The sequence below is a fragment of the Cyprinus carpio genome, chromosome A4 (assembly GCF_018340385.1).
Source record: "Cyprinus carpio isolate SPL01 chromosome A4, ASM1834038v1, whole genome shotgun sequence".
Classification (NCBI taxonomy): domain Eukaryota; kingdom Metazoa; phylum Chordata; class Actinopteri; order Cypriniformes; family Cyprinidae; genus Cyprinus; species Cyprinus carpio.
In genome coordinates this window covers 3,812,663-3,822,222 of record NC_056575.1, presented here as the reverse complement: position 1 = coordinate 3,822,222, position 9,560 = coordinate 3,812,663, and the positions used below count along the sequence as shown (strand labels likewise).

At 36.9% G+C, this 9,560-nt stretch overlaps 2 protein-coding genes across 3 annotated transcripts; both read right to left on the bottom strand.

Annotated features, from left to right (window-relative positions):
• Window positions 1–3,057: 3,057 nt before the first annotated feature.
• Window positions 3,058–5,829, bottom strand: LOC109065608 (RAD51-associated protein 1-like). 2 transcript variants are annotated; one of them, XM_042747781.1, is made up of 10 exons: window positions 5,573–5,829; window positions 5,287–5,330; window positions 5,052–5,193; window positions 4,804–4,910; window positions 4,641–4,709; window positions 4,435–4,515; window positions 4,090–4,227; window positions 3,775–3,954; window positions 3,562–3,699; window positions 3,058–3,454 (listed from the first exon to the last, which is right to left on the bottom strand). In XM_042747781.1, the coding sequence occupies exons 1-10, from the start codon at window positions 5,587–5,589 to the stop codon at window positions 3,327–3,329; spliced, it is 1,044 nt and encodes a 347-aa protein (XP_042603715.1). In that variant the 5' UTR covers window positions 5,590–5,829; the 3' UTR covers window positions 3,058–3,326. The 2 variants fall into 2 exon arrangements, with proteins under 2 accessions (XP_042603715.1, XP_042603726.1); XM_042747792.1 differs by having other exon boundaries at window positions 4,444–4,515; window positions 5,573–5,825.
• A 1,089-nt stretch (window positions 5,830–6,918) lies between these two features.
• Window positions 6,919–9,325, bottom strand: LOC109092014 (fibroblast growth factor 23-like). The gene is made up of 3 exons (XM_042747943.1): window positions 8,795–9,325; window positions 8,518–8,621; window positions 6,919–7,953 (listed from the first exon to the last, which is right to left on the bottom strand). The coding sequence occupies exons 1-3, from the start codon at window positions 9,033–9,035 to the stop codon at window positions 7,522–7,524; spliced, it is 777 nt and encodes a 258-aa protein (XP_042603877.1). The 5' UTR covers window positions 9,036–9,325; the 3' UTR covers window positions 6,919–7,521.
• Window positions 9,326–9,560: the final 235 nt, after the last annotated feature.

Sequence of the window (9,560 nt, the reverse complement as noted above, 5' to 3'; positions counted from 1 at the left end):
CAGATGATCAATCTGTCCCTGATGTTTTTTTTTTGAAGAGAAGTGGCTTCTTTGCTGCCCTTCTTGACACCAGGCCATCTTCCAAAAGTCTTGGCCTCACTGTGCGTGCAGATGCGCTCACACCTGCCTGCTGCCATTCCTGAGCAAGCTCTGCACTGGTGGCACTCCGATCCCGCAGCTAAATCCTCTTTAGGAGACGATCCTGGCGCTTGCTGGACTTTCTTGGACGCCCTGAAGCCTTCTTTACAAGAATTGAACCTCTTTCCTTGAAGTTCTTGATGAACCTATAAATTGTTGATTTAGGTGCAATCTTAGTAGCCACAATATCCTTGCCTGTGAAGCCATTTTTATGCACCGCAATGATGGCTGCACGCGTTTCTTTGCAGGTCACCATGGTTAACAATGGAAGAACAATGATTTCAAGCATCACCCTTTTAACATGTCAAGTCTGCCATTCTAACCCAATCAACCTGACATAATGATCTCCAGCCTTGTGCTCGTCAACATTCTCACCTGAGTTAACAAGATGATTACTGAAATGATCTCAGCAGGTCCTTTAATGACAGAAATGAAATGCATTGGAAAGGTTTTTTTGGGGATTAAGTTCATTTTCATGGCAAAGAAGGACTATGCAATTCATCTGATCACTCTTCATAACATTCTGGAGTATATGCAAATTGCTATTATAAAAACTTAAGCAGCAACTTTTCCAATTTCCAATATTTATGTAATTCTCAAAACTTTTGGCCACGACTGTACAGGGTGCTGCAAGAAAAAGACAAGACCAGCAAATCCGTGACCACAGAACAGCAGAATATGAACGCAATGCAAAAAGTCTTTCGTTAAGTGTTTCCCTCCTGTAGAAAAACAAACACTTAACATGGCTTAATGTATTAAGATGCTATTAAAATATCAAATTAAATATACAGTTCATTTATATAATGAATATGTATATAGTATTTTCCTCACATACCGCAAAATGTGGCATAATGGACTAAGATTATAAAGGCCAAACTCATTATGCTTCTCTACATTATTAAAATACATAACTAATATGTACAGGCAAGCAGTTGAGCCCAGAATAAACGCAACACGCAAAGTTTCTTGTTAAGCATTTTTTCCATATAGAATAAACTGTCTACAACTCGTTATATCACTGTCTTTGTCCATTAAGCTACATTATGTGTTTTATTTATAATGATTTTCTATAGGAGGAAAACTTTTAATGTACAATTTAACGCACTGCGTTCTGTACTCGTCTGCTTGCCTGTACAGAGTTGATCCTTTTAAAATCACTTAATGCATTTCATAATGCACGTTTATATTTGCTGGTCTGTATATACGTTGAGTCAACAACAAGACATATAGGCTAGGCCTACTGAATTGTCTTTATCATCTTAGTCTGTTATTAGGCCACATTAAGCGTTTTGCTGTATGGGAGGACAAAGTTTGCGCATTGTGTTCATAGCCATCTGCTTGCCTTGTAGTATATTAAATAATAACTATATATCGAATTTGGTCTTTTAATTGAACTTAATATATCTTAATACATTATGCCATATTAAGTGTATGTTTTTCTACAAGAGGAAAATGCTTAACGAAAGACTTTTTGCATTGCATTCATATTCTGCTGTTCTGTGGCCACGGATTTGCGGGTCTTGTCTTTTTCTTGCAGGACCCTGTATGTTATAGTACTGAATTAGTTTTAATCGTTTAATCACCACCACAGCGTCTCCATTGGCAACACGCATGATTTGTGTTGATTGCAAGTGACGTCACAGGTAGCGGAGAGTGCAAGTGATTGCAAGTGACTTTGTAATTTAGTTTTTTTTTTCTTGTCTTCACCACCTGGCTACTGTTGTAAAATGTTGAGAGATTCAAACAAAAAGTTATCAATAAATAGAACAAAATAAAAAAATAAAGACTGCAAGTGACGTCGCTAGCAGAAGCACAAGTGTCTGAGAGTGCAAGTCTGAGAATGCAAGTGCAAGTCTGCAGCCAGACCCGACGTACTGAGTCAGGTGGACCGAAGCTAGAAAGTAACGTACGAACGTGGATATAATTAACACAACGGTCGTGTAGCGACCCTTAAACTCCTAACTCTCATCCATATCGAATATCAGAAATAACATCTGTCAAAGAAATACAATATCACGAGTAATGCTGCAGATTTACTTACTTTTCTCATTCACGCACACGCTGAGGAAAGTGTCACTCACAATTATAATCTCACCGACCGATGCTCTCTATCATCATCCTGAATACTAACTGCTTGACAACCGACTGACCATCTCTATCTTACTGCACACTACTTGCGTGACGTCAGATATAATATACAAACCAGCGCATGCTTTCCTATTACAAGCACTGAATAAACGGGAGTAAAAGTGAAACATAAAGCACATTATGGTCAACTGTACTAAATAATAGCAACTCTAACATAACTTTGGGGCCTTTTCTACATCCACACATGGCTCTTTTTACCACTAGAGGGAGGCATCGCTTGAGCATTAACTGAGGGAATACAACACTTTAACTTGTAGCAAATAAGATGCTTTCACTACCCAAATGCAAGGAGGTTCGTATTTCATTAGATTACAAAAAAAAAAAAAACATCTTTGCTTAACCCTCATGTTGTGTTCAATATTTTCTTTTTCCCAAAAATGCTAGTTAATGTTATTGCATTAGACTAAAACTTACTGACTTTGCTCTCAGTGTTTAAAAACTTCCCAAAATTTTTTGGTAATTTTTGTGCTTTTTTTTGGTAATTTGGTGTTCCCAATTTTAATAAACAAATAGAGTTTATAAATTTCTTGTTATGCTATATTATTACCAGATATTTGATTCAATCTTGTGTCCTTTCAAGTTTGCACACATTTTTGTATTTCTTTTTGGAAAGGATTGATCGCAGGCCTCATTGATCTGAGCTTATGCACCTCAGTTTTATCATAATATAGCATAATGAGAGATTTACAGGCAGTTTTTAAAAAGGCCAGTGATGCACATATTATGCAACAATGAAATGTGATGCAGAATATTTGGAAAAACTGATTTTAGCACATTACACAATCTTTATTTATCAAAAAGTGCATATTTACAAAGCTAAAACACACCATTAAAAAGACATTAAAAATATTTAAAGCAAAACAAAAAAGATATTTCTTCCCTACATATTACTTTAAGCGAGGGATGAAAGGTTTTATATTCTTGACAAATTTCTGTAAAAAAATATCCATTCTGAAAACCAAGAGATGCCCCATGCATTACGAGTTACCAAAAGCCGCTGTGAAGCTTTCGATTACTTTGTTTCTTTAAAACAAGCTTGTTTAGTTTGCAGCAGCATTAGGATGAAGGGGTTTGACTCGAGCCAGACGGGAAAGTCCTAAACGCAGCCCCTGTCCGGGAGACTTCAAATGTGCATTCTGGGACGCACCCGGACTCCGACCAACCTGACCTGGAGTTAGAGTTAGAAAGAGTTTACAAGAGGCCACTTTTGCTGTTTTGAGATGTTCTGGACAAAATTCACAACTGCACAGTGATGGTTTGAGTCTTTGGTCTCACCTGGGGGATTCCACTTAGGCAGTCTGGCCCCTGCAGGACTGGAGCAGACTGCAGGTTTAGAGACAGGTGGAGTAGTGGGCGTCTTCTTCAGTCCAGACACAGGAGCAGCTGGACTCCGACAGATCACTGGGCTGGGAGCTGTAAGAGAAAGAGATGTTATGGCTTATATGATCTTTCACCAGACTCCAAAATTTAGAAACAGAAAAAAGGTACCTGAGCTTTTAGCTTTTGAGGCTTTTGTTGGCTTTTTGTCTTTTTTTTCTGTCTTGTTCTTCGCAGCCGGAGGTGCCTTTTTTTCTGTCTTTTGTTTCACCACCTTCTTTTTCTTTTTCACAGTGAATGTCTCGTCTTCGCTCTCATCTTCTTCAGTGAAGTCTGCATCGCTCTCTGAATCTGCAACAGGAACAACCTTAAACAAATGGCCACATTTTGTATCTTTAGTATAACTTTTCACCATGTAAGCACTGAAAACATAAGCAGCAGAGTCTAGCTCCAATATAATTAACAGCGTGAAGGTCCTCAGATCACCTGGGGTGTTCTGAGGCTGGTAGTCCTCATCGTCTCTGTTGTCCTTCTTCTCCTGCAGTGGTTTTCTCTGCTCCTTTGAGGTTTCCTTCTGTTTAGAAACACTGGTAGGGGAGGGGTCTAAACTGATCAGATTCAGCCCTGAAAACAGGACAGTAAAAAACAGAGATGCATAAAAAAAATTACAAATTGTAACAATGTAACAATCATAGAAGTCTTGTTTTATATATATATATATATATATATATATATATATATATATATATATATATATATACCAGATTCATTGTGCTCTTAAAAAGATTTTTTACATTTTCAAATTTGTTTAAATACTGACTAATAACAAACCTGCATTACCTAAACTTCTGCCATCAATGCTACAATTTGACAGCACTGGAGGAGAATCTGGAGCGGGCTGACCTTCACCAACTGTACAAAATCAAGGGAGGTTTGTTTAGAGGTTTTTGCATGGAAATATGTCAAATAAAGCTCCGTAAATATGTACTTAGAATCTGTACAAATAATCAAAGAAGAAAAAATCTATTCATTATTACCTGAATGGCTGCCCTCAGCACTACAGTGTATTAGAACGGGTGGCGAACAATGAGATCTTTCACCATCATCTGCAGAACACAGAGAGGCATAAAATAACAGTATAATATAGCTCTGCACCTGAATGAACTCTATAATGCTTCATTATGCTAGTAGTACATTCACCTGTTTTGATTGTAGGCTCTCCATCCGGTGTTCTTGAAGAGTCCAGCAATGATAACAACAGAGCCGCTTCTAAATCTCTTTCATAAAGTTTATCATCCACAGACGTCCTGAAACAACACAACAGTCCCGAGTCAATTGTGCTATTACATATTTATATACTCAGTGGTCCATTACTGCTCTTCTGTGTGTTGATATTGGAATTACACTCTGAATTTTAGCTAATTAGTAATAAAAAGTGTTTTTGTAACCTCTTCCTGCTTCCTGAGCTGGTGAGATCAACGACTTCATTTGGAGATGCACTTGTAGTTTTGTGGTCTCTCAAAGAATCGGGGTCTTTGATGGCTGTTCGAGCTTTTTTGGGAGGAGGCTTCACACATGCAAAATCTTCATCTGTCACATAAATCGTGTAAACATAGGTTCATAGGTCTAACTGGCTTTAGCTCTGAGCATTTTGAAGAATTATTATGAATGTAAATCTCTCACCATCATCGTCTTGGAAGACTGCGTAGTTGACAGCTTTTTTATCTCTAATGATAGGTAGAAAAACAGATTACATTCAACAACTAACTGATATTCCAGTTTTCTGAATTAGTTATTGTTCATGAAAATATCAGGACATTAAACGTCAAAGACAAACAGCTATCATGCAGATCCAACAACAAACATATAGATATAGAAAGTAGCATGACAACCATGATCTAAGATATAGATTAATTTATTTTGTAATGAAGGTATGGACGTATTTGGAAAACAAACATAAGTTACACACCTGGATGGTCGGTCCATTCTTCAGATCAAAAAAAGAAAGTAAATACGGACACTACCGCAGTATTTTAAAAACCTTTCGTATCTACTGAATGTTATTCTACAGAACAACCAGCAATCAAAATAATTGTACATTTAAAAACAGAAAGTCTGCCTCTGTGTCATAAGCTTTATATGCATGTTGTTTTGGTTCGAGCTGATGTAACGAAACCCGCCTGAAAACAAACGGCGAAAATCGATCTCTGAATTCACCAATTTGCAATTCATTAAAACATTTTCTATCGCTGTGTTTCCAGTTTTACACTAGATGATGGATAAAATATATATATTTTTTCTAATTATTATATGGATGAAAAATCGAAACTTGTTCTACCTGGTACAAGCTTTTCGTGCATTTTGTAAAAATCTCGAATCTGCGGATATGGTTCTGCACTGGCTAAGCGTGAGCGCAGGAATACGTCACACTCCGTCACACTAAATGCTTTCATTTATAAATTAAAATAAACGTTATAATGTTTTGTTTTTAAGGTTTTATGTTGGCACACTGATGCCTATAGTTGTTATTTATTTCTGTGAATTTTCTTAATATTTCTTGCTTTTCTAACAGTTTACATTGTCTCTCAAGGAATTAAAGTAGTTTGGAAATATTTAGCAGAGTATTTTGTGGGAAAAAAATGTTTATAAGCAGATTTATAAATTTTATAAGCAGATTAAGTCTGACTGTGACATATGCTACAGGCCTATTATATTTTTTTGAGGTTTTGGGCTTTGCTTCCATCATGTCTTCTTTCAGTCTAATTAAAAGAAATCATCCAAAATTCACAATTTAATTGTTTGTTACATGTTATTTGCATCTTAGCCAAATATCATGTCTTCAACCATATTCTGAATGTTTTTCAGAGGGGTTTGTTCTTTTTTCTTTTTTACCTGAACGCTTTTGAACCTGATTTTATCCTTTTTCTTCTTCTTTTTTTTTTCTTCTGGAAATGTGTGCACATTTAATAATATGTGCCTGTTTAAAATAACTTCAGAAAACTTGTAATAAATCAACTGGGGATAGCTGATTAAAATGTTTGCCTGATTCATAATCCTCAGATCAACCAAGTCTAAATCTTCTTTTAACATAAGCAGGTCATAGCGTAACTTTGGCTCTAAGCCCCTTCATCCCAAAATAGTCAAAGTGCAGCCTTCGACACTGGAAACAAAACGGAATATGGAAAGGTTTATTCTTAGAGACTGATATCTCCGATTGTTCATTATTCGCCTGTAGTGATGGGAAAGTGAATTTTAAACCAGTTAAATTTCCAATGAGTAGTCCAGCAACTAACAAGCGATAAAAAGATGATTTTGAATCAAATACTTACTTTTTTCCCCCCTACTGAACACAAATAAGACACAAAAAAAATAACATATTCTCTTTAATCAAGAAACAAAATTTTATTCATTTAAAACGGGTACCTATAACATTTCACTGCACATCTAACACTTAAAGCAACAATATAAATAGCTACCATAAATTAAACAAATGTAATTAATTAAATAAATAAATACTTTACTGGTTGACAGTTGTTTTCCACAGGTGGTGTCCAGCACCAAAGACAAATTCATGATGATGAAAAAACAATTTTGGTTCTTCAGGTTTGGTGAGATGCAGAGACAAAACAGCCTAAATAACCTGTAGATCTCCAGGAGAGCTCTTTATTGGCACTGATGTTTCCAATAATTTTTTTTTTATGGAGGAACAAAAGGTTCTTTATAGTAGAGGTTCTTCAGATGAATGTTTTTTTCTTCTATAAAACCCTTTATTTTTGGAACCTTTACTTTAAAGAATGCACACGTGAAATTGATTAGAAATATATGTCCTTAAAAACACTTATTTATGATGAAAACACTAGCGCATCGACTTTGCGCAGAGAAGCGATTCAACAGTCAAGCCAGAGAGGATTTGTAACTTTATCCGACAACTGCTGAAATCCGGGGACTGCCGGGGCTCGTGTCGTGAAGAAGATCCCACGGGTCATCATCGGAAGGGGAAACCAGAGTTTCCCTGGATACGTTTTGACCCTCTGACGGCTCAAAGTCCAAGTCCCCATCGTCCTCCTGAGCAGCTCTGGAGTCCGACGCCTCTCCGTGCCGGAGCGCGTTCAGCGGGTCTGATGGATTCACCTGCCGGTTTCTCCTCTCCCGGTGCTGCAGGCGCTCCAGGGGAACAGTGTTCTTCTCGGATAAGAAGAGAGAGGACTGTGGGAGGTTTTGTCCCGCTATGAACACCTGTTTCACCCCATCCAGGTTAAGCAGTATGCCATGCTTGGTGGAGTAATACACGTCACGATGGTTTTCCAAAAGTTTGTGGTGAAAAAGACAGTCTTCCTTATTACAAACCGTCTAAAGACATAAAAATGTACAAATAGTTAAATAATGAATCATATATATTTTACATGTTTTAGCCTGTAAAAAGCAAATCTGAAATCGGTTAACCTAAAAAAAAAAAAAAAAAGATTGAAAGCTTCCGATGGATCAAACCTATATTCACAATAAAAAAGTACTGTTAACAATTAAGAATTATTTAGCATTTTTACAGTTTTTAACGCTAAAATTCAACATTTTTTAACTTTTTTTTTACAGTGTGGGCTATAAATGTTGTAGATATTACACTATAAAAAGTGGTGACCTGCAGTTGCTACGCTTTTTCTATTTTATTTACCCATAACATTTAGTTGTATGGCATAAATTCAAGTATTTAGGTTGTTTCAGTAGCCTATTCAATATTTTTGACTTGAATTATAAGTAAACTTCAGTGTTACCATTTTTAAGTTACCATTTTGTGCACTGACTGCACTTAGCCTATATAACCGTATTAATATTAATAACTTAAATGCGGTTATAAATTACTTTTTATAACCACCTTATTTTCAACTTAAATGTTGTTTACAATAGATGAATACTTACAGAAGTGAAAAGAGTTCCTCCTGCGTCCATGCACAAAAATCTATTACTTTTCACTCCAAATATTGCCAGACGGTCTCTGCTCTCTGATTTCAATAAAATTACACCTGCAGAATATAAAGAGGAATAGGCTGTGAAGGACATTATTTTTATTGATAAAACGATAAATATACATATTCATGATTCATAGACTGGTAATTTTTTGAGGTCTTAATTTTTTATTTTACTGGCATAATATCCTAAATATGGATATTATGCTTATCAAAAACAGAATACTCACTGTAGGACCCTCGGTTTGTAGTTTTGCGCACGTGTCCATTCGGGCTGATCTCTAAATAGAAGTTGTTTAAGTCCGAAGTGGTCTGAAGGTGGATGAACCTCCGCGGGTTCCCCCAGTTGGAGCCCAGGAGGGGAGAGGGGTTAGGGGCAGCATCCGCAGGTCTGAATCCCTGGAGAGCCGCGATCCACAGCGCAAGGACAGAGGAGTGCAGCATGTGCAGTTTGGAAAGTGCGCAACGCATCTTCACAGAGCGCAAAGTTTCGATGCGTAAAACCAGTGTGCAGAGCTGAAGAAGTTGTGATGCGTGAAAGTTGGTGAGCGCGGCTATTTAAACGCATCCTGTGCCACTCCTTTACGCAACACTCGCCCGCAGAGCCAGAGGATGTGAGGAGGCGGATTCAACATGTCCACCTTCTGTTTGTTATGAAGGTAATTGACTGGTAAACCATAATTGGCTTTGACAATTTGGCAAAGCTTTGACTTTCTATGACGTCTTGGTGTCTAAACAAAACTGAAAACAAGAATACATTTTAATAGTTTTTGTGAATGTGAGAATCATTTGGTGGCCTCCCAATGTTTCTCAAATGCTAAATCAACCTATAGGCTATATAAGCAAATATGTACGTTTATTTAGGCTACTTAGTATATATAGGCCTAACCTATAAAAAAGGTACAAAGCTATTACTGGGGAGGTATCTTAAGACAGGAAAGGTAATTGTACATCTTTTTACCTTATTTACTCCACAATGTCACATATCACTAGCCT